The sequence below is a fragment of the Chaetodon auriga genome, chromosome 2 (assembly GCF_051107435.1).
Source record: "Chaetodon auriga isolate fChaAug3 chromosome 2, fChaAug3.hap1, whole genome shotgun sequence".
Classification (NCBI taxonomy): Eukaryota; Metazoa; Chordata; class Actinopteri; order Chaetodontiformes; family Chaetodontidae; genus Chaetodon; species Chaetodon auriga.
This window is the reverse complement of record NC_135075.1, coordinates 21,334,993-21,362,576: the sequence shown is the minus strand read 5'-3', so window position 1 is coordinate 21,362,576 and position 27,584 is coordinate 21,334,993. Positions and strand designations below refer to the sequence as shown.

The window sequence follows — 27,584 nt, the reverse complement described above, 5'->3', positions numbered from 1 at the left end:
TAAATATAAGTTTTCAGGAGTTTTAAATGCAACACAATCCCAGAACACTACTGGAAAAAATAAAGCATTTTATTGAAACTGTATTCATTTTCTGAAAATATACAGTACATGACATGTATCTATGTATATATGTTGTATGTATACATGTAATAAACCCATGTCTGAGTATAATACATAATACATAAATAACATGTGTAATAGATCCCAAACAATAAATCAGCTGGCATTAGCTCATTGCAGACACATATTGGCACATGCCAGCTGATAAATGAAGAAACTGAAGAATAGAAATTAGACTTAAAAATAAAAAATAGTTGTATATTTTGAAATTTATCATTTAATATATTTATTTGTGTGTTAACCAGAGATCTTTATGTTTGTACTGTGGTGTAAAATGTCCTGCTCACTGCAAAAAAAGAAACACGTTTTTCTCTAAAATGTTTATTTAAGTTACAGGTTGTGTAAACAAAATGATATCAGCTTATCAGATTTTTTTAAATTCTCAAATATCATCATCAGTATTGGCCTAAAAAATCATGCACCAGTTGGATTATGTGAGAAATATCTGTGACTTTTAGAAGAGTTTCAGAAGAAATAGGTAGAGGGTGTGTAAAGGAGCATGTAGGGTTAGTCTGAATGTGTCATTTTTTGTCTTTTTGTTTAAATATATAATAAGTAATGGATCCAAAATATATGTATAATATATACACAGTGTTATATAGGGCCCAAACTCACACTAAATTGCTCTTTACATGAGAATATATAACAGAACCAGTTTAAAGCCTTCTGGCACAAACTCTCCAATCACTCAGTCAAATCATTTCCATCAGTGATTACCTCAGTAGAGTCCTGCAAATCTGTTAAATTTATACCAGAACATGTTGTTTTTCCATCCATTTCCTGCCTCACTTGAACACATCATTAGCAGCACAGATTAGAGTCGAAATGTAAGAGTGAAACTCTTGTGCAGAATGTCTCATCAGTGGTCGGAGCCTCTGCAGCTGCTGCCAGGAGGGAAACCGTGGCTGCCACCATGTAAGCACAGGAAAGAGCTTCATCTCGCACCGTCATCCCTCATCAATCCGGTCGACTCCGGTCAGCCCGGCACAAAAAGACAAAAGGAGGAGAAGAGCGCTTCCTCCATCAAATGTGAGGGAAGCGGTGAGCTCTGAGTGCGGGTCGTGATTAGCTGTGAATGGGACGCAGCGGTCTGATTGGTGGAGAGAGCCGGGGGTCAGGCGTTCTGCCAGCAGCTCATACAAGGCTGCTGATTGCTTTTCATCCACTGATTACAGTAATTTAGATCTGCAGTAGGCCAAAGGGGCCTGCGTCTGGCAGCCTGGCTGCTGCTCCTGCAGTCTGGGGGGGGGGTTGGAAAAAAGAACCAAACAAGCAGTATTAACTCAGAAAAACACTGGAAGAAGGTGGGATTCATGAGACAAAGTCTTGGTATGATGAAGCTGACAGAAACATAAATATCTCCTCTTATACTGAGGATGACTATGATTTTTGAAGGATTTTTATATTATTTATAGCATGCTGAAAATTATCGATTAATATTTCACAACAAAAATGTTTTTAAGTCTTAAGATGTTAAATCCATCGTGCCAGAACTCATTTGTAATCAGCTACGTAATCGTCACATGATGAGTATCTTTGGATTTAAACACTTCATTAATTGACCATCATTAATTCCTCTAAAAAGCACAAAGTGCACAGCTCTAAGCTCTAAATTCTGTGAAATGATAACCAGCGAATGCCACATCACACATCAGCTTTCTTCCTTTTGTTTTTCAAGCGGCCGTTCGGACACGCTGAGACCTTGAATAATCAAAGTTGATGAGGCAGTTAGTTGCAAATGGTTTTTTCCAGGAGCGAAGGCGATGATTAATCAAGGAACTGAGCAGCACTGGCCTCTTCACCTGCACACATTACAAGGTTAATCTCTCTATTGATTACAGCAGCAGAATAAACCAATACTTCTCTGCAGAGTTTTTCACATATATGTGTGTCCATGTCTGCTTCTGTCTGCGATGTCAGCGTAGCTTCACACGGATGACGAATGATGCTTTTGAAGATAATCATCTTTCTACCACACCCATCAGCCCATATTGAAAAAAATAAATCATGTTTAGCACAATATCAGATTCACATTTATTGACAAAAAAAGGACATTTTTCAAAAGTTTTTCTTTCTACAGCAAAGACTAACATGTTTTCACAGAAGTATTAAAAACAATGACTTGTGTAAAGGGCATAAATATACATTCTGACGTCTTCACCGCAATAAAAGCTGGACATTGATGAAGACAATAAGAGGTCCCCAACCACACGGATCACGACAGGAAACAAATGATCCTGAAGCTGTCCATCTTTTTAGTCTCCCTGGGTAATTAACACTGTTTCACAGATGCCTAAAAGGAAGCGTCCTCTTTGTCTCCCACACACAAACACATTCACATATATACAAACACAGCATCAAGAGAGAAGTGGTACGGTGCGTGAACCTGTGGCGACACCACATCATGTTGGTCAGCGTGTCCGTGGTGTGTGTCATGTGTGTTTAGACAATACGTGGCCATGTGCTCGGCTCCTCGGGGTGTTCGGACTGCGTGCCCTCTGGGATGCTGCTTCAGAGGTGACCTAGTTCTCCTGATTGTCAGCAGAAGGCAGTTTTCATCAGCTCGCTTTGTGCCGAGGCACTGAACTGTGCCTGGGACCCTGGGACAGGCCAATTGGACTTGTGTAATGAAGCTCATCACACACATGCACGCACACACACACACACACACCTCTGCTGTTGTCGGGTCCAGGCAGCAGAATTTATAACAGCCATTTATTACCTTCTCCTTTATCAAAGAAATGTGATTCCTCTGCGTGTTTCTGATGCATGCGCCACATGGCCATTATGGTCCATTATTGGGAGGTGACAGAGATGGAGCAGAGGGTGTTGATGGATGTTGGTGCCGGGCCGGCTGTCATTACTGCATCAATTGAGTGGAGTGTGCAAAACGCTTCCCACAAAATGGCCGCGGAGCACCAACATGGCTCCGAAAGCGAGGAGTAAATGATTCACATCTGACGATCGGCACAAAATGTTAAACACATTCGTTTGCTGCGTGCGTGTGTTTGGAATCCTTCACACAGTCACCACAAACAGTCCTCCTGCAGTGATTTCAGTGCCTCTTCACAGCAGAGTGTATGGATGAGCAATATGTACACATGACACTTATCTTACTGTACTGTTTGGAGGAAACAGATCCATCAAAAAAAAAAAACAACTCAGCATGAAGAAATATGTACAAGAACACTGCAAATTCCCACACTTAGTATGGGTGACTTAACACGACATACTGTTACACTGAGTGCAGCAACTCCACTTTATCCTAAAGTCTCTCTAGCCTACAGAATACTCATCACATACAGAAGCAACAATGGCATTACATTCATATAAATAACAATAATGATCCCAGGATACCCCAAGAGTCACTTCAGCACTTTCGGCTCCTTTCACGTGTTTAAAAACGAGTACTGAAGACCAGCTTCACTGTGTGTCCTTAACAACTCCCTTTAGAGGTGTGGTAACTGTCCTTGAGGTTGTGACACCAGATCTCATGGTATCAAAAAGGAAAAAAAGTCTCTTTGAGCACCGGTCTGTACAGGTCAGGGGTCCTTGGAAGTCTATGGAGTTTTATAAGGCCCAGGGGATCGCATTGACTCAGACAAGGGGATATCAGTTCATCCAGGCCTCTTTCCCTCTTTGAATGGCACAAACCAAGGAAGGAGTCCACACAGAGAAGCCTTTGCTTACTTCGTGATCAATACGGGGCTGGAAAAGTGTCGATGGATGGACGGTGTGAGCAGGAGATAAAATGCAGATGAGAAGGATCGGTCAGTTGGCTCCCAGGTTAGCCAACGTTCAGTTTTCAGTGTTTTCTCTCATTGCTGGCTTTAATCATCGATAAAAGCAGAACATGATACTAGAGAGTTCTGTTCCTGTCGTAAGAGGAATGGAGTCAGTGATCGTGTTTACATGCACTTACATTAAGTGGCCGAGTTACTGTGATCTTTCTCCACTGTCCAGTGCAGGTTTAGACAGCAGTTTAGCCAAGAATTCGGGTGGAAAGCTCCTGAATCACGTTTCAGCTTTTTGTAAAAGACTGATGAATGAAAGCCATGAGAGAAAAAAACCCCGCCTGGCCTGAGAATGGGGAGGGACTCTCTATAGCCAGAGGTGCTCTGCATCCCCATCTGCTCGCTCGTGGTTGGAGATGAAAAAAGATGGCGAACCAAGCTGCCCAGCCGCTCTCTCTCCTCTGTTTTCTATGCGGCAGGTTCTCTGTTGGAAGTAATGAGTCACGTCAGCAGCTTTTTGCTTGCAGCGTCGCAGCCCCGTGGTAACGCAGGACAGGAATGATGGCGTGAAGGGAGAAAAGGGGGAGAAAGATGGAGAGAGAGGGAGGGAGTAAGAGGGCAATGTATGTTCATCTGATCATAGACAGTCTGTAGGCTCTGCTCCTGGCAGATTCTCCATCTATCTGCTTCTGCTTCCTCCATCTGTCCATCTGTCTCCTTCCCTTGTTGCTCCAAGGATGAAAAGGACAAGAAAAGCAGACGGCATGGATCTGATCTGTCCGTCCATCCTTCACAGCCCTTTGCTGGCGTTGGGTTTCAGCTTGATGATCCACTCCCCTCCATGGTTACTGTTGTACAGATCCAGAAGGTGTGTGTCGGGGTCCAGGCAGTGTTCACCTGCAGCAAACACACAAAAGAAAGTTCCTAAAATTGTTGGAATGTTCTGAGTTGAGTGAGATAAAGGAAAATTAGGGTTGAATTCACGTCAATTACAGCTGCAGCTGATGATTATTTTCACTGTTGATGAATCTACAGATGATTGTCTTCATCTGTTCATCAATGGATTCTGTGACCTATTGAATGAATGATGTCCATCATTTGATGTCCAAACTGACGTCTTATTCGTTTGACCAACAATCAAAGATTCAGTTTTCAGAAGAAAAGCAGAAAATATGATACAGATTTTTAACTATTTGATTTTTTTTTTTCAGCTCTAGTATGAATTCAGGTTTGTATCAATACAGCGATCTTAAGTCAATAATCTCAGACACGAATCTGCAGATTCAGAAGTTTCACACTCCAGAGCTGAGGTGACTGAACAGGTTTTTTTTTTTTTTTTAACTGCTCACTGTGTCAACTCTCCTGTGACAGCACAGACATGTGTGTAATAAGCATTTGTCTGCTCTGATAACTGCAGATGCACTGCTCGCGTCTGTCTGCCGCTTGCACAGTTCATTACATAAGACCTTGCTACCCTCATCAGCTCAGTGAGCAGAAAGACATGCAAATGTCAGCCCTGCTCCGTCCAGAGAAAACGGTGCGGCCGCCTCCACTTACCGATATTCCCCCCCACTTCGTACAGGGCACAGTCTGGATACGCCACCGAACCGTTTCTGTAGAAAGACATGTCACACAGATGTATCATCCGTTCCCCATCAAGGAGGATTAAGCACAGAATATGTCATTATTAAAGGAAATCAGCTGACAAAAAAGACACCAATGCTAGAAAATAAGCTTAAAATGAACTTCTGTTCACATCATCAACAAATTTAAAGCTCGGCGTTCTTCTTGAAAAGGTTGAAATCATTTGTTTTTTGGAAATCAAATCAAACTGATTTCATGTTTATGATTCCTTGGTGTCGCTACGCATCACATTATTGGTTTAATAATTCTCTTCATGTTTTGTGAGTAGCAACAGGTGCCAGGTGGCCGCGGTCTGTGTGTGTAAGATCATTTTGAATAGAAGGTCGAGGTGAGCATGCAGTCATTCTGCTCTGTGCAGTATCCTACCTTCGTATTTTGCCCTTTCCATTGTCGGGGCTGCGGAGGGACTGGCGGTGAAACTGGGTGAGCAGGTCTGAGGCCCGGGAGTTGATGCTGAGCTGATACTCCATGGTGCCGTTCACCTGATCCCCGACCTGGATCTTCACTGTGCGGCACAGCTGCAGGGCAAAAACACAGTTAAAGGATATTTATTACTGTAATAATTTTGCATTTCCACACCATAAACCTTGTTAAATTTGAACGACATAAACAGTGATACCGCTGACTAAAGCTACCGTTCTATCAGTTTTTCCAGGTGTAATCAGTATTTGAGGAGCTTTTTGCGGATGATACGTTCAATCATATGCATTTAGCATGTATTAAAGTGTGTACATTGAGCCTTATTATGACTCTAATGTAGATATATTATTGCCCAGTATTTACTTTTCACCATTACATCAACATTATTATTTGTTCCACCGATAAAATTACCACAAGAATTCAGGTTTGTCATACTTATTTATGGCTGTAATTATAAAATCAAATCAGACAGGGCTTTCCCCAGTGTACTGTACAGCACGTGTTTGCTAAACCAGCTCACCTCTGAGGTGTTTTTATCAGGTTTTTCCCGGCTGTCTGTGTGGATCTTCCTCAGCAGGTTCTTGATGCGACGGTCGTAGAACTGGTAACGCCGGTTGCTGTTCTCATTCAGCTTACGCACCTGGCTCATGAGGAAATTAGGGATCTGAAGAGAAAAACAACATGATACAACAATCGTGATGGTTATATTTTCATGCCAAGAAATATATTTACAACTGTTGCCATAAGCTCGACTTCAAGACTCCACAGAAAATGTGGTTATGATCACTTGTAGAAATATTAGAATGGCATCTAAGTAACTATACTATTTTAATGTGTCTTCAGTAAAAGCAAGTGTCTTCTCCTCCTGAGGTCAAATATGAGGGCGGTCCTACCGTCCAGAGCAGGTCCTGGTAGCGGATGAGGAGCCTCATAACATCAGCTGCCTTCTCCGCATGTCCTTTCTCTGCCCCCTCCGTCAGTTTGCTGGGGACGGCCTTGTGGAGGAACAGGTTGGGAGCCATGATGGTTGCTACGGCCCAAAGGTTCATCCTGTTCCTCTTCTCCTTGGAGACCACCTTACTGAGGAACTCAAGGAGAGCCTGAAGGACACACAGGTGGAGACATGCATTCAGATACGTCAAATCAAAGGCATTCAGCTATTTGGGGAATCATTTTTTATCACCGTGGATGTAACACGGAGGTTGAACATTGCAGTTTTTAATCGAGCTGAAAGAGTCTCGCTTCCATCTGAACAGTCTGTAAATGCTGAAAGGCCACTTACACAGAAGCACAAAATGGAGTAAAGTGAATTATCACAGTGACTGAATCATTTGCAACACCTCTGCTGAGAAGTATGTTAATGCACAGGAAGTTTCAGCTGCCTCCACTGGAGTCAGAGTAATTAGTTCAGGTGGGTTTTATAGCCTGGATGCTATAAGCGGAGCTGACTGCACACTTGTGATGGTGAAAGTGAGTCATGGTTAATGCAAGCCATTATATAACAGAGCAGAGTGTTTAAAATGTGGATTAAGAGCAGAGGAATATAGCAATGCATTATAAAACAATGCTTTGGTATGTCAAGTTTCATGAAAGAACAAATTGGGATGAACTTCTAACAACCCTGAGAAATGTATGACGAGTGTGGCGAAGAACGCTAAACACAGCTTTACAGCGAAGGCGGTTTAACACGTTTGGATTCTGTAACATTCCTGCATTAATGTGCAAGGAGCGTTTTGTTGTTGGTGGGACTCATTTTAAATATTTGATGTGTTTCTGAGTAGTTAAATCTACAACAATGCATCATATTTCTTAATATGTAAAGTAACTATAGCTGTCAAATAAATGTAAGAGAGTAAAAGTTCAGTGTTTACCTCTGAAATTACGTGCAGAAGAAGTTTGAAGTGCCACGTGATCAGTATGAGCTCAGTCTATTCCAAATGTGCCAACATGAAATCTGTACATCTATCTCAGAGCGTGACAACTATTTTTGTCTCTACTTCATGAAGTGCATTGCAGAAGTGTTGTGAAGAGTGTGTGTGTGTGTGTGCGTGTGTTGGTGTGTACCTTCAGTGTGTTCCTGTTGGGCTCAGGCAGCAGCAGGATCAGCAAGTTCAGCATGTGGAGTTTCTGCTTCAGCTCTGTAATATCTGAGGAAGGAGGAAGCAAAGGTAAGACAGGTTTAACACACACACACACACACACCCTTTTCATTTCCTCTGTGTTTAGCCAAGAATAATGGGAAAGCTAAAGATTAATGACATTGTGACAGGTGGCCATTAGGTCTGTTAGCTTATGTCTCTGCGGTTGCACGTCGTTTATCACTTTGCACCGACTCTCCTCACAAACTGCACATCAGTGAGTCATCAGTCAGATTAAATTAATATCAATCCAGTCTTTTATTTAGGTGGAACTAATGTGAAAATAGCAGATTTTCTACTCTGCTTTGTCACCGCGCTGCATGCATTTGTGGCAGTGCAGGGACGCCTCTTAAAAGGCTATCAACTTGTTCATCTTAATGTGGATTCCTCAGCCGGAGCAGAAGAGATAAGCGTCACACAGCGCTGTCATCACGGCAAAGAGACTTAGGTAATTATGATGTGAACCCTGCTGAGCTGTCTGGAAAAGTGGGCAGCAGATTGTTGAAGTTGTGTAGAGGAGGAGAAGAGGAATTGTTGTGCGCGTCTATTTTATACAGATATAGTCAGTCACTTCAGTAACACACCTGCTCACTGCACTACATCTGCACACTGACACACTGTACACAGGTCTGGTCATTATGTAACTAGTTGTGTAATGTATTTTTCATTTGTGAACTGGAGCTACAGCTGCTGGTGTTAGAAAGCTGAAAGTAAAACCAATAAGAGTTATCAAGCAGTGTCCGCTGACCTCTGACGGCGCTGAAGGTGTTGAGGTACTCGGCGGTGAGCAGAGGAGCGGGCAGTTCGCGGATGAACTTCTTGAGCAGCGCGGCAGCGTCGTTTGGACTCACCTCATCCCAGCTGACCTGCCCTGAGTAGAAGTTGGCTTCCAAGTTCTGCTGCAGCAGCTGCAGACAGAAGAGATGACACAGATGAACTTTCAGTGCTAAATTTCATTAAAAATGAACACCTTCGAGGCTGATCAACACAGAAACATTTTATGTGTGAACTGTGCCTGTCTGAAGATGAATAATGGCTTTTGTGAGTCTGTGTGTAAAGTTTCCAGTGTTTGTAAATGTTAAATTTTCAGTGACAGTGCTGAAATGGAGAGTTGTTTGTCACTCACAGAGCTGACACAACTCTGGGGCATCTATTTAAGACTCATTAGTGTTAAATTCTCTTCATGACCCTGGATGTTATCAACACCAGTGTGAGGTCACAGCTATCAGACTCTATTTGTGCCTTGGGCAAGTATATGAGCACTATTTCCACATGTTACTGATTCTTCTTTGGCCCCGCTGCAAACAGTCATAGGTTTCTTATGTCATTTTGAACTTTGGATTGAGCGCTTAGACTCCTGTTGAGTCCTGCTGCTGTTTGCATCAGAGAATATCTTATGCTCTGCTAAAACAGACAAAATGGCAGTGGAGCATGCAGAGGGTAGCAGATCCTTCATGAGCTTGGGACAAAAGAGAAAATACAGTTGTGGCACAGATACAACACATTGATAGATAAAATTTTATTTATTACTTATCATATTTGTGGTTTGATTCAGTTAAATGGTTTTAAGAACACTAAATACTGCTGTAATGAAGAACTATCCATCACCACACAGTAAAAATGAGAAACTGAGTGCCAAAATATTTAATTGAGTTCATGTATTCTTGTCATTTTCTTTCTCCTTAAGGGCTCAATGGCGCCCTCTTCTGTCTGCTTTGATTTAATTGATTCCCCACCTAATGTGCATGAGCTGAGTTAAATACAGCATCATAAGGTGTATCTGGCAGCAGCCACTGAATAAACTTCATTGATTTTGTCTCACTGGACCTTGTTTTTCTAAATGTCAATTACAGTCAAACTCAGTGGAGCAGTTTGATTTTCTTCACTGCTGTTCAAGCACTTCTGACATTTCTCAGTGTCAACAGCTTGGCTGCCCTTAAGGGTCATGAAACAGTTTTTTTATTTGTTTGCTTAAATCAAACAATATGAAAAAGGGTACATTTTGTGATAAAGCCATGTGTTGTAGTGCAAACATTATGGGACAGAAATAGGTGTGGATTCAAATACTCTACCTTAATTCTGGACTGAGATCCTGGAACCCGCAGGATCCCCTCCGAATCGACTCCTTTCTTCTCCAAAAACGACAACAACTGCAGAGAGAGAGAGAGAAAAGAGAGAGAGAGACATAAGCAGTGAGTCAGGCATCAGTAGATATGAATCTCTTGCTCACCTCTGCTGGTTATTCTCAGTAACTGCTGCTAGAGACAGGGTGTGGTCAGAGCTTTTCACATTCAGATGGTGTTATGCGCTCTATCTGAAGATGGCGTTTGTAGAATAAACAAAGGCAGATATGGGCTGAACACACGTGAAGCAAAATACGGCTAAAAAAGATAAAAGATGTAGTCAAACTGTCATTTTGTGTCAAACCAAGATATAATAGCAGATCTGATTTATTATAGCCACATTCAAAAACTCAATGGAGTCAAAGGCTGTTCAGATTTTGGGCTAAATTCTACACCTCAAGTCCACACACTGCACAGACAGTCCATATAAAAAGTGCCTTCCTCATATGTGATGAAAAATGTATTTTAAGGTCATATGACACAGATGCATTTTGGTGTCTTACCGTTTGCAGGAAGAGGGGCGTTGAGGTGTTGGACTTGATTTTCTGATCGCCCTCCAGCAGCGTGGCCAGTGGCACCCCGAACAGTGTGCTCTCTGTGAAAGACCAAAGTGTCAATCAGCTGTCCTCTGCCTCACAGTGAGCCACAGTCACGAAAGGAAGACATTTTCCTGACATGTATGCCTACATCCATACTGCTACGTCATTGCTTGTGTTATTCTGTGTATATGAGCAATGGCAGTGTGTCAAATTACAGCTAATCAAAACATTTTAAATAGGATTAGGTTATAGCTGATTAATGTATAACATCGCATGGGAATAAACTGATGTTAAACCTGTTAATCATCCACGCTGCAGGGAAACAGTTTGTGCAGAACTAGTGCAGCAGACAACCAGTCAAGTGCCAGTTTGAGTCATTGTTTTCCTTTGATTTCAAAGTCAAAGTGTGAGAACAGTCAAAAGAAATAAGCGCTGCACACAGTCAAAATGTTATTGTCTGCAAAAAGACACTAGGCGTCTACAGTAATTCTGTGTGGGGGTGCTTCCATACCTGGGATTTTCCTCTTGCCGGTTTTGTGCCTTTTGACCTCCAGCTCTAAGAGGTCGCACAGCGCCGTCATGTCGATGAGAGCCAACTGACGCACCTTCTTCATGTCAGCGTGGGAGAGATCCTGAATACGAGTCACTCCTAGACGGCACTTGGGACAGATCACCCGCTGAGCAGGTGAAGAGTGGAGGCAGAGGAAAGTGAGGAGAGGGGGATTAGAGTAGAGAGGTGGGAAGTGGAGGTGAAGAGGTAAAGAGAGAGAATGGGATAAGGAACAGGGAGGAGAGGACAGGAGGAGAATGGCAACAGTGTCAAATCATTTACATAATGCTCATTTTAATGTACCGTGCATCAGTTTATCACCCCCTTGATTAATCCTCCATGCAGTGTCTTTAATAAAAGCGGCAACGACAACATTCATGTATAACTAACATGTTTAAAAAGCACTAATTCTTCCTTTTTTGCTGTGAAACAGAAAAATAAATCTACTGGACTGTGACACAACAACTCTTCTTTTGTTTTCAGCTAATTCCTTTATTCCGCTTAACCCTGTTATCTAACCAACAGAGGGGCTGATTAGACCTGGCTTACAATTACAAATATGTTTCAGTGTGTGTGTTAACAGGTTCACATGAAAATTCGACCCTAATTGACCCGAAATTCAAATAATTTGGTCCAAACTGAGACTGAAATGGACTGATGGACCCAAAATAATGATTTGACTTGGGAGGGCAGGCTGGTGTTCTGCAGGCAAACTTTAAGGCAAACTGATGAACACAGATGAAACTCCATCCTGGTACACAAGAGAAACTGTGGCTTCACTAGTCATCATGTACTTCATGTACCTTGTCTATCCCCAAAACTGTGTGATTCAAATCCTCTTTCTTGTAAAGAGATTTCAGATGTACTGTCACACCCAAGCAAAAGACGTGAATGTAGGGAAATATCGTTTTTAAAGCTCCACAGTTTGTGGGACCTACAGTCACTCTGGAAGAAGAGCGTGAGGGGGAAGTGCTGGTGCTTACGGGCAGGGTGCCATCCTCTTTCCTGCGCTGGCTGTTGTTTTGCTGAAGTTTGGCCTGTTTGAGGAAGATGACGGCCTGTTCGCAGTAAGCCACGTCGGTGATGAAGAATTCCTCTTTTGGAGCGCCTCGCTGATGCTCTGGCGTCACAGCTGAGTGGGAAACACACAAACACTAATTTATCAGTTCACTTGAGGAAGTCCAGCGCAGAGATGTCACAAAGAACTAAATATTGCACGCAGATTGAGAGAAGAAGAGGAAGAGAAAAAAATTTGACAAATAATGAGGAAATTTACCCGCACGCTCCCTCTTATATATTGCATCTCCCAAAATAGACAAACAAAGCCTCAGAGAAAATAACCCTTTGGCAGAAGTGTCCTCAGAACTGTTCGCATGAAAAAAGTAAGACCAAAATACTACAAATGTTACTGTCATTACTTACTGTTACTTGATCTGTAACAGTATGTCACTCCCTTTACTGTATCTAAGATGTGTATATTTCACAGTTGTTTGTCGACAGATGGCAACCTGCTGCATGCTGTCACTCTTTAAAGGGAAGATTTACAGAACTGTGGGAGTAAACTTAAGGACAGCAGGCACATGAGGCACTGTTTGGAAGGACTGACTTCTCAGTGCAAAGTACTGTGAGCACAGGGGCTTTCTCCAGCGAGTTATCCGGGGGATTAATCTGAACCAATTAGACGGCAGATAACAGGACTGTGGCCTGATCCCGACAGACAATCCTCACAATTCTGCTGCCCACCTGACTTCTTCAGCTATGTTTTAAAGACATGTAAGGCAGTTAAGTTGTAGTTAAACCTATGAGTAGTTTGCTAGATGATAAGACCTAAGTACACGAGTGGTTGCTTTATTCAAATCTAACAGTTAAGTCTTGTTTTGACTCATTGTAATCTACCTGCCTATGACTGTACTTTCCCTTCTGTGTTACTTCCTTTAGTCGCTTGTTAGTTTTAATTTTAGCTCTCTGTAATAACACTGCGGTGTGTAGCTCTTACCTGACAGTGGGGTTTTGGCAACTGATGCCATGCTGTTGTGGGCAAGGTCTTCACTATCCTGGGACTCAGGCAGAAGTGTCTGTTGAGAGAGAGCATTTATTAACATGTGACAGAAATATTCGACACGTTCTTGCAAAACCTCATTCCTGTAATATTTTCTCCACCGCTGGGAATAAAGATAGCGCTGTATATTGTCCATTGAGAAGATGGTCATGGATACAGAGTGTTTGCTTTGATAAAGGACTGATAAGGATCAGAGGAACAGTGTCTCTACTGAGACAGACAGGAAGGACAAAGCGTGGCCTTTAACATGTGATTTGCATTTATTGTCACAGGTCAGCCTCTCTGCATGAAACATGACAGCACAATACGCCTGAACAAAAGAAAGTCCCTCACTGAGTCCTGACAGTCACCAGGGAAATGGGTATCTTATATTTTACTGCATGCAGCACTGACTCAGACAGGCTCTGCTTGCTGTAAACTGGTATCACACAATAACAGTAATCCTGAGACTGGAAATGTGAGCGTATATGTGTAATACGTCATTACCAGCACTCACATTATGTGTAATGTGTACATGTATGCATGTTATGAACTGCAAACCCATCAATTTACAGCATGAAGTGCATTTGTATGTTCTTTTGGGTAGATGCAAACAAAGGACATATAAAGTTGCTCCACATTGCTCTCATATTTCTTACTTCAGCTTGTTTCTATTTGTGGATGACTTGAAGGCTTAGAAAGCTAGCTGGATGTCAGAGATCATGGTGAGTTACAGGACAACATTGCTTACACCAGCAGGGATTCAGGGATTTAAATAATCCTGACCTGAGTGATGGGGGAGTTGAAGACGTCGCGGACGTCGCGCGGTGCCGGTTTGTTCCTCTTGCGGAGGGACAGCGTGTAGGAATCCAGTCGACGCTGGACGGCCTCGGCCTGGGTCCGGGTCAGAGTGGACAGCAGCACTGCATTGTCTACATCCTCGCTGTCCTCACTGATGAGGTTCGACAAACCAGCATCAGCCAACCACTGCTCTTCCTGTTCGCCCTCTGAGACACAGACAGAGAACAGACACATGCAGATATAATGCCAAATGTTACAATACTACATTAGAATTATGACGTAATATTATTTATAAAATTTTGACTAGATGAATGGAGAGAATAGTAGCAGCTATTCAGAAATCCATCAGTAAGTTTGCGCATGAAGTTCCTCCCCAAACTGTACAGAGTCTATAGTCACCACAAGCTGGGTTCAAACATTGATTTATGAGATGAGAACTTGAGAAATGCCTTTGATAGTAAGACTATGTAAATCAATCGCTAGCAAACATATGTAGCACAGTCCAATCAAAAGCGAGGACTGTGAACAGAAAGTCACTGTAGGCTGCAACATAATAACACAAGTTTTAAGGGGGTAAATTAGATATTCCAGTCTCCAGTAAAAGCCGGTATGATTTTGTTATATATTCATACATGTGTGGATGGAGACGTATGTTAGCTTTGTCATTCAGTTCAGTTACTATTACACCTGGCAGCTAATGAGTGTAAATGTTTAGCAACAACTTATGATGACTTAATGATGTGTAAATCTCCATTTTGTAAACACTGGCATTACAACCAGGTTAAGTCTGAACTTATGAAGAGATGGTGTGACCGGCTCTTTACAGAAATACAGAAATAAGTGGTTTAGATTTAATAAGAAGGAACATCATTTGTTCACCGTCTTAAAGTAATGAGGCACACACACACACACACACACACACACACACACACACACACACACAGAACAAAAACCCAGACTTCAGAGGGTTTACTCATTACTGAAAAATTAATTTAAAGCAGTGTTTCTGTTTAACATAACATCAAAAGGGTCCATTAAAGGTTAGCATCAACACAATCAGATCATCTGAATGAACGTAATTAAAGAGCATTCCTATCAAGTCAGCCTCCATCAATGGCCATTTGGCTCGTGCACATAAAACACTCCCTGCCACAGAGTGTTTGATAGCGCTGTCATGGTGATGGGCGCTACTTTGCTGCATGAGAGAAACCTGATATGTTGCCATGGCAAATGCATCATTTCATGGAGGATCTCGGTGGCAGCTGTGTTAAACACTGATGGTGTAATTCTACCACCTCAACTCGTGATGACTTCTGTTTAAGATCTCTCTATTCATTCTTAATCTATCGGTGCGGGATTAGCAGGATTTACCTTCTGACTGTCGAGAGTCTCTCCTGGTGCAGTCGAGGTCTGTGTAGCCACTCCCCTGTCTGATGGTCTCCACCTCACTCCAGAACGAGTCCAGGCAGAGTTTGTCGGGGTGCTGCTCCAGATCCTGAAAGGATGCCGTGTGCGTGCTGTGTGCGTCCTCAGCGGCTGCCTGGTCCTGCGGGCTGGCCCAGGGCTCCACGCTCATCTCGGTGGGGCTGGGATTTCTGGTGCAGACATACACACACGTAAAGAAATCACACGCGTGCATGCAAACAAATGAGCAGAAACACAAAGACACATACAAACACAGGAGGAAGGGTGGAGACTGAAGCGATGCAGGGTGGATGAAGCTGCCGGGAGAGCCCAGAGAGAAGGACAGACAAAAGGAGAGGGATGGAGGGAGGGCCGGAGTGAGGAGAGAGATGGCGAGAGCGGACACAAAGGGGGGTCTCTATTGTTCTTGCAAAATGTGGCTGGAGGCATGGTACCCTGCAGATCCACTAGATGTCACTGTAAGAACGTAAGATCTGTTCTCCACTGGGTAACACCCCTTTATATACTAGAACGGACAGAAGAATATAACCCACTAACAATGCAGGACATCACTCTGTCATACAGTCTGAGTGAAGAAATCATAAATCATCTGAAATTCCTCTCCAAACAGAAGCAGGGAAAATGCATCCGGCTTTTCCTGTGTCGCACTCAACAACAGAGGATACTGTTCTCTAACAACAATGGGCCGCTCTCAGCTGCTGATACACTCGCACCCTTGAGCACTAAAATATCATCACAGACACAGGAAGTGGTCAGCTGACTCACTCAGATCAGCTGCATTCTTCTATTCAGCAAATCTCAAGAGACATACCGTACCACACTTCACACTTCGTCCATTTCTGAGGAATGCCAGGTAGCACTGGCCATGCCAACAGTGACAATGAAACCATAGTTGCCCAATACACAGAGGCGAAAATACCTGTCATGCTTCAGCCATGATGACTTTATCAAAAATACCTGTCATGCTTCAGCCATGATGACTTTATCAAAATGTTCATCGAACATGTCACACCAACTACAAGTCAGCTGAAGTCAGATCAGATCAGGTTTGTTCCAGATAAATGCTTGCTATGTTAAACCAGTTTCATTAGGGAGGGGTGGGGGGCTGTGATGACAGCAGTTGAGCTGAGTTTCAATAGATACTTAATTCAAAGAAAAAAGAGAAAAGAGGGTCATATACTGAACATTTTTATTCTCACCGAGTAATATTGGACCATTCACAGACAGATTAATGAAGTGAGAATCACTGCCAGTGAATGTGACTGGAAGGTGAACGTTAAGTGACAGAAATCACTTGTGAAATCTTTCATTTCACTGGAAAAACTTTGCTCGATTTTCAGTGTTTTTCTGAGATTTTTCCAAAAAGATCCTCAACATATCAATGCCATGAAATTACTTAATTAAACCAGACACACATCCACCGTGCTGGATCAGCAATGATACCGACACTATTGAAGGCATGAGGTATTTTCAAGACAGGACAGATCTGTCAACTGTTTTTCAGATTAATCAATCAAGTAGTCTATAAAATGTCAGTGGTGAAATGTCCATCAATACCAGATCCCGACGTTTCATGTCCAAATTGTTGTTTTAGTCTGACCAGCAGATCAAACCAGAGAAAAGCAGATCTTCACACCTGAAAGGCTGAAACCAGCAAATGTTTGAAAATTGACTCAATTAATCAATTATCCCAACAGCTGCTGACTGATTGTCAGTAAATTGACTCGTTTCAACTCTCAACCGATCCCCTTTGAATGCTGTTCTTAGTCACACGAAGATAGTAACAACATAGTGTTAATAAACTGTTTTTGAGAGTGTAATTAAAACTCTAAATAGAAAGTTGTTGTATGATTGTCTTAAGAAGTGATGTGGAGTTACAGACAAAGAAAATAATGATCTCTATCACTTCCACACAGTAGAAAAAGAAAGTATCTACTATCTGATCAGGACTCAACATCAGCCAATAACTAGAGTTAAGATATGGAAATCAGTATGTGGAGAGAAAATACAATATTTACGCATTCCTAATATGAAATATAGATATAATAAAGGCTCTTATTTTCATGCAACATCTGGCTCACTATAAATCCCACACACATTTGCCTAAAGCCATAACATGTGTTCACAATCTGTTGATCTTATGGATAAAACACATCAAAGGTCTGCGGGCAGCTGCCTCACAGCAGTGCACTCTGGATTCAGCTGCTCAGCGGCTACATGAACTTTAGTGAGTGCAACGAATATTCAAAGTAGATTGAGATAATATGAAAATATCGCTGAATTATTTTGATAGTGAAATGACTCAAGTTCATAAGAGAAATTTGTTTCTATCCTACAAATGATGAGTTGTAAACTATGTGCACCACTACGGCAGGAGTTTAAAGGACATGTTTACTTTATGAGGTCGCACTTCACTGTCAGGTCATTTTTTGACCATTTACAGTCGAAGTTGTGCCATCTACACAACTTCACTTCGAGCACAGACAGCATTCAAACTTCCTCCAGAACATGTATGAATCCTCTCTCCCTCTAAACTCACTCTCATCACACATACCTGACTGCTTTCTTGTGGGAAGATGGCTTGACTCGCTTGCTCCTTGCTGGGCTTTGGGCAGGACGGAGCCTGAAACGGTTCAACCTGGTGCGTGGAAACTGCATGGTGGACACGAACCTGCTCACCGTTACCTCCTCTCTGCCTCCCATATCCACAGTAAAGGAATCCAGGAATTACACAAAACCTAGCTTTATCCAGTCCTGGTGGTTGGACACCATGTGAGTGCGATGTAAATCTGTCTGCTGCTCCAGTTCCTCTGTGCAGTGGCAGGAAGTGAGTTTGGAAGACTTTCCTGAGGCTTGGAGCTGTGTGGCTGCGTGCTTGTGAGCTGAGTGGAGCTGGAATGCAGGAGGGAGTGACGACTACCCGAACATCGACACATCATTCACACCTGTCCCCTCCCATGCGACTCTCAGGTGACACGCCTTGCCTGCATGCCTGATGGCCATCAACTTCCTCTCAGATTCAAACAAGAATGTTTGAATATTTGAAACTAGGTAAAAATACTTTGCCTGTCACACAACAATGACAGTCCTTGTGCTGCACCAGTAAAGCAAACGGATGTAAACTATGAAGCCTCTAGCCCCATGACTGACAGCTGACTAACCTTAATGTCCTCTCACATGTAGTATGCCTCAGGTGCTTTATTGGCCTTTTAGCGAGAGCTACACAACTCCACTTGAGCTAATTAATCAAGGATTCTTTGTGAAAAGATGAGGCATATTATCACCTCTTTGCTTAATGCACAAGCTGAAAATTAAGTTAATCAAATGGATCAAAGGATGAAGACGTGTTCTTCTTCCCCAAACTCTGTGGTTGAGTTTGCTTGCAAACAGACAATCTTGAATGGAATAGTACATACTTGTGGTGTGAAAGCTATTGATGTGGTATGCTGAATACAATCATGCTTTATAAGCAGAAGACAGCAACTTATTGTACAATTCATGTTGTCACAACAATCATCCTAGTTCAACCTCATACCTGAGCTTGGCTCAACAGTTGTCATAAATAAGTGTCAGTAAATGTGTAAGAGCGAGAGAAAGTGTCTCAAGTTCCTCAAGTGCAACAGGTCCGTCAACATTGCCTGCTGCTGGTACCCCCCCCCCCCCCCCCCCCCCCCCCCAAAGCATCACCATTCATTCATTCTCTCTTGTCATGCTGATGATTGGGTGAGGACATAAGCAGACAGAAACAGACACCTAGGTAAGGTGACGATGGAGACTGAGAAAAAATATTCCAGTGCTTTTGGCACAAAACCTGCTGTGCATCTTACAAGGAAGAGCCTGAGCAGTTACTTTGCTTTCTATCTCAAAATACATCTTCAACAAGGTTTCAAACTCTTGTGCCACACTCATAACAGCGCACATTATAATTCCTTAAATGACCTCAAATTAAGTGTGTCAGCCGCTGTGGAGTACCATCAGATGGCAGATTACAAAGAAAAAGGAGGAAAGCTTTGAATCTATTTTTCCCTGCCTTTATAGTTTTGCCTCAAGGAGCAAGAGGAAAAGCAGCGTTGTCCTGTTTTTAACTCTGCTAATAATACTCTTCACCTTGCCTGCAAGTTATAAAGCTCAGCCACAAAACAAACCACATGTTCCACTTCGTAAACAGACAACTGAAAACAGGGACTACTGAAAATGTCAGGGTGTTGGACTTGTTTCTTTTGAATGGGCGCCACACGGACAGAAAGAATCAACAGGAAACCATCCACTCTGAAGGAAGAATAGAGAAAATGTCAAGCTGTTGTTCTGCATTTATACTCAGCACTGTGGGAACTAACATGAAGTAACCCCAACCAACAACTCTGGTTCAGGAATACAGTAATCCAAGCAACACAGTGTTTAATCCTTCTCGCCAAATGCCATTGCAAGCCTCTTAACTTGCAGAGAATGCAACAGTTCGCTTGCACAGCCTTGAGAAATCATTTTGTTCTCAACAACTGTCACAGCACGGAGGACAGAGCTATGATAGAGAAACACAGAGAGATGGCTTTGAATCACAGCAAGTCTGGAAAGTCCCTAAACTTTGTCCAAGAAAGAAAAAACAAACCACCTTACTCAGCACCCATAGAACCCCATCTTAGCCTAACAGTAGTGGAGTAGCTTAATCCAAACATGAGCTTCAAGTCCCAGCAGCCCCTGAGTCCACAGCGGCAGCAGAGGCCTGATCCTACCTGGCCTTGGCCCGTGCGATGGTTCTGCCCGAGAGCAGCAGCAGGGCCGCCGAGCTACTTCTCCCCCACGGCATCCTGCTGTTGTCCCCCCACACTGCTGCGAGCTGTAGGAAACAGCAGCTGCCTGCCCCTGGCAAGCTGTTTCCTTGTAATCTCTTCAGCACAAAAACACATCAGAACAAGGACAGTCTCACTGGCAGGCACGTCACTACATCGCATCCTGAGGCAGGAAAGGAGGTCTGCGTGGAGGGGGGCCGCAGAGGGAGAGGAGCTGAGTGGTTGAATGACTGACCGGGGCAGGGACACAGACAGAGGGAAGAGGCTGTCTGAATGGCTGGTTGGATGGACGGGGCTGGGGCTGAATGGATCGGGCAGAGGACGCGACAGCTGCATGCCTGACTGACTGCCCAGCTGGCTGGCTGTTTGAATACAGTTAAATACCTGGGCTTCATCATTTCCACAAGTGAGACAAGAAAACTGGAAAACATCCTTTGTATTAGTGGTGCCATGCTCACATATTCATTTACTGGCTGACTCAAACTCAGACACAGGTATCTGTAACTTAACTTGACCTCTGGTCTTTTGTCTTTATGGTTGTCATCAGTAACTGAAGGCAATGATCAAATTTACTGTCACTCATTTACAGCTGGGTTGGATATCAGTGAACAGCAGCAAAGTCTCAGACCAAAACAGTGGCTCTTGAACTTTGGAACGGGCTTATATGAGGGAGGAATACAAGGTGGACACAAACAGCCTATGATTAAACCTGTGTATTCCACTACGTTTCTTGGACATAATCTGATTTGACATGGTTTAAGAACAAAATTTAGATCTGACTTGCGTTCATAGTATGAACTGTCCTGGTAACACAGCTTAGTCAGGACCAGGCTGCAAACCGACCGAAGAGCTAAAACATGATGAAACTTAAAGTTTAGTCATTAAGCATTAATGGGAGCAAACTACCAAGAGGTCTGAGACTTGCAACTGCGTCTACTTATAATTCTAGGCCTAAATGTTGCCTGCTGCCTGTTGTTATTTTTAAATTGAATTACTAATTAAAATTACCAAAATAATCTAATTAAAATGACTGATGTTTACTGATGGAATGCATTTGTATTTATTATTTCTTTTTTTCTCTATAAACACCTTTATATAACTTAAATGAGACCTATTCAACTGCCTTTGTGCATGACATGTGCCATAAAAAGACATTCGCCTTGCACTGTTGTGCCTTTTACTGGCAACACTTGACAGAAACAGTGAATGTGTGGGGAAAAAACTTTTGATTTGCCATTTGGAAAGGGCACTTTTATACCCAAGATGAGGCAGAGAAGGTCACCCTGTCCTGTACCCCCTTAGTTAAGACTGTCCTCTAGCTGGATTTCAACACAGGTGGGTGGGTGCAGACAGATGCCAGCTTTATTACGATGTCATAATTTCACAGAACTTCAATGTGATTTACTAAATTTGTCTCATTAGGAGAGAGCTTTGAGAGCTCAGCGCTAAGGATTGGACTTCGTACCACAGCAGTGCTGGGTAATCTTAAGATTATAAGAAATCTATACGTTAATGAGCTACTCAATGGTATAATTCATAATGTGACACTTCAGACTTTGTTCACAGCAAAAAGTTTTAAAACCACTGCGACATTGAGAAAAATGTCTGCCCTTATACTCTGCGTTCTATGCCCACTTAATTAAAACCAAATATCCCCACTAAAACCTCCTTTATGCCTGTCAGCCACTGTTCACGTCAATCTAATCATTTCCTGGTTTTCTGCACAAAATTGTTGCTCCATAACGTAAATGAGATAACACATCCAGTCGCACAGTATTTAAGTCTTAAACTAAATACAGAATCAATTAGCGTTTTCATTTGGTGTGGCTGAAATCAAACTAAGCCCCTCTGTGTTGTACAGTGTAAGGGATCTGGTGGGATTAGTGCAGTCTATGCTCTGTGCTGCTGATATCTCAGCTCTCTGGCAGTTTGCCCAGTCACTTCTTCCACTCAGTTTGTCTCTAACCAGATCAACACAGATTAGGGAGACCACAGGGATCCCTCTTGGGGTTTTGCCTTCCTCACTAGCTTTCTCTGCTCCTCTCTCCTCTCTTCTCCATTGTTTCAGACTATGGAGAAGTTTCTGTTCACTATTGTGTCTGGTGTCTCTCAGTCACTCTTGATTTTCCTCTTGGTTAAATCCAGTAAAACAACCTGCTCTCCTGCAACTTCATGACATACCCTTTTCAGTGACAGTTAACAAATCCCCTCTTAACCCATCCTTCCTTAAAATGTTTCTTTCCTTTCTCTTAAATCATCCCTGACTGTCATTCCCTCTAAGTCAAGCCCTTTCTCGCCTTCCCTGCCAATCCTCCTTGGCTCACAGACATGCCTGGAGGAGCAGGAGAGTTGAGAACGTGATGGCATGTCTCTGTGTGACCCTGCAGATGGCATGTGACAGCTTAGTCGCATGCCCTGCTCATCCACCTCTTGGCAAGAGGAGCACAGAGGCTGAGTGAAGAGAGGGAGAAGACAGGCAGAGTAGAATACAGGAGAGAGAAAAATAACAAAAAGAGATAAGAAGGGCTGATGATGACAGAGGAGGATAAGATAGGAGGAAGGGTTGCATGAGAGGAAGGAGGATGTGAGAAGAATGGAGGAAATGTGGCCTCTGCTGTCTCTTGTACAACTCTAGGTCTGTATTTGCTGCCAAATCAAGCGAAACAACAGAGAATCTGCTAAATGTTTAAAATGTGAATTAGAACTGAAGAGGAAAGAAGAAAATGTGAGGCAGACTGAGGCAGATCCATCAACACTTCCAGATGGTTTGACTAACAAGCAAACAGTGTCACAGAGCCAGCATGATGCAGCATGTCACTCATACCAATAACTCACGCGCAATTAAAAACTTGGTTGATGTCAGGACACTGTATATGCTCACACGTGAACAGACGCAGAGGCACACAGAAACAAAAGAGGTGAATGCACTGGGATGCACTGTCATCAAATGCTGAAGTTCATTTGATGCAGCTGATGCAAGTTCGTTTTCAATCCAGTGTAGCACACAAACCAGTGAAAACACAGTGCAAACAAGTGCAAATCTGTAGTGAACAGTTCAGTCAAGAGTAGAAAAAAAAAAGCTGGCATGAAAAAACAGGTCATGCACGTGTGAATTCATTTCATACATACACATAGGCAGGACTGTGTTGCAGAGATCAAATTGCTGTGATGAGGGTGTTTCTGCTCATCATTTTTTATGGCTGCAAAGTTTGGCACACAAATTCATCTGGGCGGTGTGGCTGAACTTGTTCTGAAAGCACAGATGGGAAGTGAGTTGGAGAGAACCTCAGCTACCTGGTTACATAAATATACTGACATACTGTTCAAAAAGTCCCTGTGCAAGGCTCTGACGGAAAATGAAAGAAAAAAGCCCCTACAAAATACAACTGATTTATCTGTCCAAACTAACTTTACAGAGGCCATCCCATCATTGTGCACTTCCTTTAATGTTCTTATGGCACGACTTGACCTGAGACAGGGGTCCTGACATTGTTTTCAGAGAGGTACTTTCATAAAGTATTACCAGACGAGCTCATTAAGAACTGTGCCAAGTTTTTATTTACTTGTGTGTGAAAAAATAATCAGTATTCAGTAATCACACCACTGTCTACAGCCACATATGCACAGATTCAGCTTTTAGATTTCAACCTTGTTTACAAGAGGTTGGTATGAAAGATAGGCAGGGCTGGTGAGTTTAGAAAGATAATAACCACCTTTGTTCTGATCTTCATACTCTACAAAAAAAAGACAATGTGACATGTGATTAGAAATTCCCCACACTGTCCAAGCCAACACTCAGGCAGTATATCACTGTCACACCTTAGCTGACATATAAATTTATTATTACTGATGAGCAGAAAATAAAACATGCAGCGAGCATTTTCTCCACAGGACAACATCTGACCTCATTTTGAAACCCTACACTTGCATGATCATAACGCCCATGATAAACGATTGAAACACGATCCATGGCATGTAACCGTATCTCTCCTAACGATAAGGTTAAACTAACTTCCTTGACCATATCTCTTCCTCCATTTCACAAACACTGCCCATCATGTCTCAACATTAGCTAATGGCTGCAACTACATCACCGAGGAGGACGTCAGTGTTGACCTGTTATTTATTGTATCATACCTTCAACATAATTCTCTGGATATGTGACTCCAAATACTCTTGTTTGGAAACACATTGCGTCAACAAAAACAAGCCATGTGTGCTCTTGTAAAGTCACCCAGCTGTCTACCTGAGCTGTGCAGAGCTTAAGCCTTTAGCAATGAAAGCTGAAATACCTTCTCTTCTCTCGCCATATGGAGCAAAAGTGGATTATAGTAACAGTAGTGCTTTGACTCTTACCATTTAGACTTGGGGGCACACATCTTTGCCTTGGCTCTTTAGGTATTATACTAGTATTGTAACAGCATAGCATATTTTAATTGACTTAAAATGATCCTATTGACCTTGTGTTCTTGTAAATTTACACTTTTGACAGTGAACTGAAAAAAATCTGCAATAAAAATCCACAATTCTGTAATAATGACTGAAATGTGGAGCCTCCTCAGACATCATGGACGCCGGTGTGCAGCAAACTTAAACTGATTTTCTTCATTTTGAAATAATCTGAAATTGACAGCACTTAATAGTAATAATCAAGCATATTATATCAATACTACAGCAAACATGTATGCAGTATCTCTGAAATAAGACAGATTACTACTGCAATAATATCTAATGACATACAGAGAAAATGCATCTGTGACAAATCGTTTTATTTAATTCCATCAAACATCAGTAATGGGCCTCAAAAAGCCAGGACAGGTCGAGCCATAGTGTGAGGAGGCTTACAATAACCCATCATGCATAGCATTACAGTAATTAACTGCAAGAAACCTACAGAAAAACGTGCTTTTAGCGACATACATGCTAACGTGGAGCAGACAGCTCGGCTGAACACACCGCACGTGCCTCAAGGAAAAAACGCCCATAGCAACAGCTCCTGACACCCTAGCAACCAGAAACGCTTCCCGACCAGAGAAGAGCCAAACAAAGCCAAGCGGCAAAATGACACATAAAACTTAAAAAAAAACTACACATAAGTGATTGTTCTCTCTCTGTTTCTGGTACACACGTCATACTGTGCAAGATTACATCAGTGTTTTGATCAGACTGATCACGGTTTTTTAAATAAATTGGAAAATATTAGCCAGCTAACTGAAAACAAAGAGACACACGAAGTGAACCAGATCACTCACCTGGAAAAACGCCGTCGGCAGGTCCGACGAGAGAGGGCTCGACTGAGCGTCAACAGAGCATTTTTCCATGTAGCGCAGCAGTGATGAGCCTTTCTGTGAACGCTGGCAACAAACAGATGGCAGGGGAGAGGCTCGCCCTGCTTTGATGGATGACCGGGGAGAGGCCGCTCTCTTCCGCTAACCGCGTTATCCTTCTCACCTTGCGGCTGACGTCAGAACGCCGGCCCTCACCACAGCAGTGCCATGATGACCCTTATGTATTTTATTATATTATTTTTCACAGAAACCGTCAATTTTCAGCTCAAAAACAACCACTTTAATTGAAACGTGGAAAAAAAAATCGGATTGAGTTACACTTAATTCCCATTGGCAGCCCGTAATCTCCTTTTTAAAAAGGTCATTTGTGGAGACCCAAATATGAGAATGCCAGAGACACAGTTTCATTTATTTATCCTCTTAATTTTACTGTACTGGTAATTGAATGCTTGCCTACTTTTTTTTTTTTTTTTTTTTTTTTTTTTTTTTTCATTAGTTCTGCTTGATTTGTCTCTGAATATTTCTACATTTTTGTAGTACATAAAGTAACCTACTACATGAAACATTCAATATTCATTGCAGCCCTTGCAGAGGACAGGTATTCTTGTTTGCAATGTACAGACGCTATTAGAATTACACACAGGAAATGTATGTTGTAATGCATGCATTGTTGATGAGGACGGGGGTGGGAGGTGGCTGGGTTTTGGAAGGTGGGAAGATTCCATTTTGTGTCTGTCCTCAATAAAAAATATTTTAAAAAAGCTCCCATTAACACCATCTAACAAAATGAATACACTGTGCACAGTGTTGGATGGATAGAAATATAATTTTCTCTGCAGACTAACACAATATTAACACCCAAATTCTTACTTAGGACTAGTTTCTTGTGTCTACAACTGTTACTGTGTACATTGCATAAAATGTTATTAAATGCTATTCCCAGTTTCCCCACTCACAATTAGCACTCTATCGACCATTTCATTTGGAACACGCACATGCAAAGTCCCAGCTGATCCAAATATAGACTGCTGCTTTCCGAAATACAATCACAGTTGTGCAAAAACACAACATTATTGGTTATTTTTAGCCACTCTTGCAGCATGGCTCCAGGGATGGTCATACCGGTCGGTTCACCACGTTGGTCTGGACTAAAATATCTCAACACTGACTGGATGGATTGAGATTAAATTTTATACAGACATCCGACACTAGATCGATTGGCACCATCAGGTCAAAATTTAAATTTGTCCAACACTTTGGTCTATGAGTACAGCCTCACAAAGGCAGCATAGCAGTAGACTCTTGTTTTATTATGGTTGGTGTTTGGGTGAAATGTTCAGATTGGTTATGGATCTGGCTTTGAATGGCTTAAGCAAACCGAATAAATACACTAATGGAAATGTAATCTCCATTGTGTTTGAGATGTTAAAGAGCTGTGCATATAATCAGCGTGTGTGTAGTACACACATACACAAACCTTCACTTCTCACGACTCTCATATTATAAGAAAAATAAATCACTGCCGCTGCTGACACAGCGATTCAGCAGGAGTTATTTATTGGTGGATATCCAATTTCTAACAGACTGTAAGCACAGCCCGACTCATTCTCCACCTCTGCATTGTGTCTAATTGCAGTTTTGAGGTGGAAAGATCACTCCTCCTGGACAGATAAATTCTCTGTGCGTCCTGTTTTTGTTTTCATTGTCCTCTCAGCATTCTTTCAGACAGTCCAGTTCATTCCAAGGCTGTGTGTACCTCTGTGTGTGTGTGTGTGTGTGTGTGTGTGTGTGTGTGTGTGTGTGTGGGAGAGAGAGAGAATGTGAGGGGGAAACACACGAATCAACAGAGAGAGACAGAAAAAAACAAAAGAGAGAGACAGCGTCAGAGAGCACAGAGGGCCTGTAAAGCAGCCCACTCTCTTCCTGCCATTGTTTCATCTCAGGGACCCACATGAGGCTCGGCTAGGCTACGCCTCC

At 42.4% G+C, this 27,584-nt stretch overlaps 1 protein-coding gene across 2 annotated transcripts; it reads right to left on the bottom strand.

Moving 5' to 3' along the window:
- Positions 1-2,130: 2,130 nt before the first annotated feature.
- arhgap40 (Rho GTPase activating protein 40) lies at positions 2,131-25,741 on the bottom strand. 2 transcript variants are annotated; one of them, XM_076740541.1, is made up of 16 exons: positions 25,572-25,741; positions 23,449-23,569; positions 15,479-15,702; positions 14,093-14,313; positions 13,265-13,343; positions 12,252-12,400; positions 11,230-11,395; positions 10,683-10,774; positions 10,129-10,206; positions 8,805-8,964; positions 7,983-8,065; positions 6,812-7,018; positions 6,439-6,582; positions 5,865-6,016; positions 5,412-5,467; positions 2,131-4,751 (listed from the first exon to the last, which is right to left on the bottom strand). In XM_076740541.1, the coding sequence occupies exons 3-16, from the start codon at positions 15,681-15,683 to the stop codon at positions 4,645-4,647; spliced, it is 1,899 nt and encodes a 632-aa protein (XP_076596656.1). In that variant the 5' UTR covers positions 15,684-15,702; positions 23,449-23,569; positions 25,572-25,741; the 3' UTR covers positions 2,131-4,644. The 2 variants fall into 2 exon arrangements, with proteins under 2 accessions (XP_076596656.1, XP_076596647.1); XM_076740532.1 differs by lacking the exons at positions 23,449-23,569; positions 25,572-25,741 and adding an exon at positions 18,087-18,337.
- Between the last annotated feature and the right edge of the window lie 1,843 nt (positions 25,742-27,584).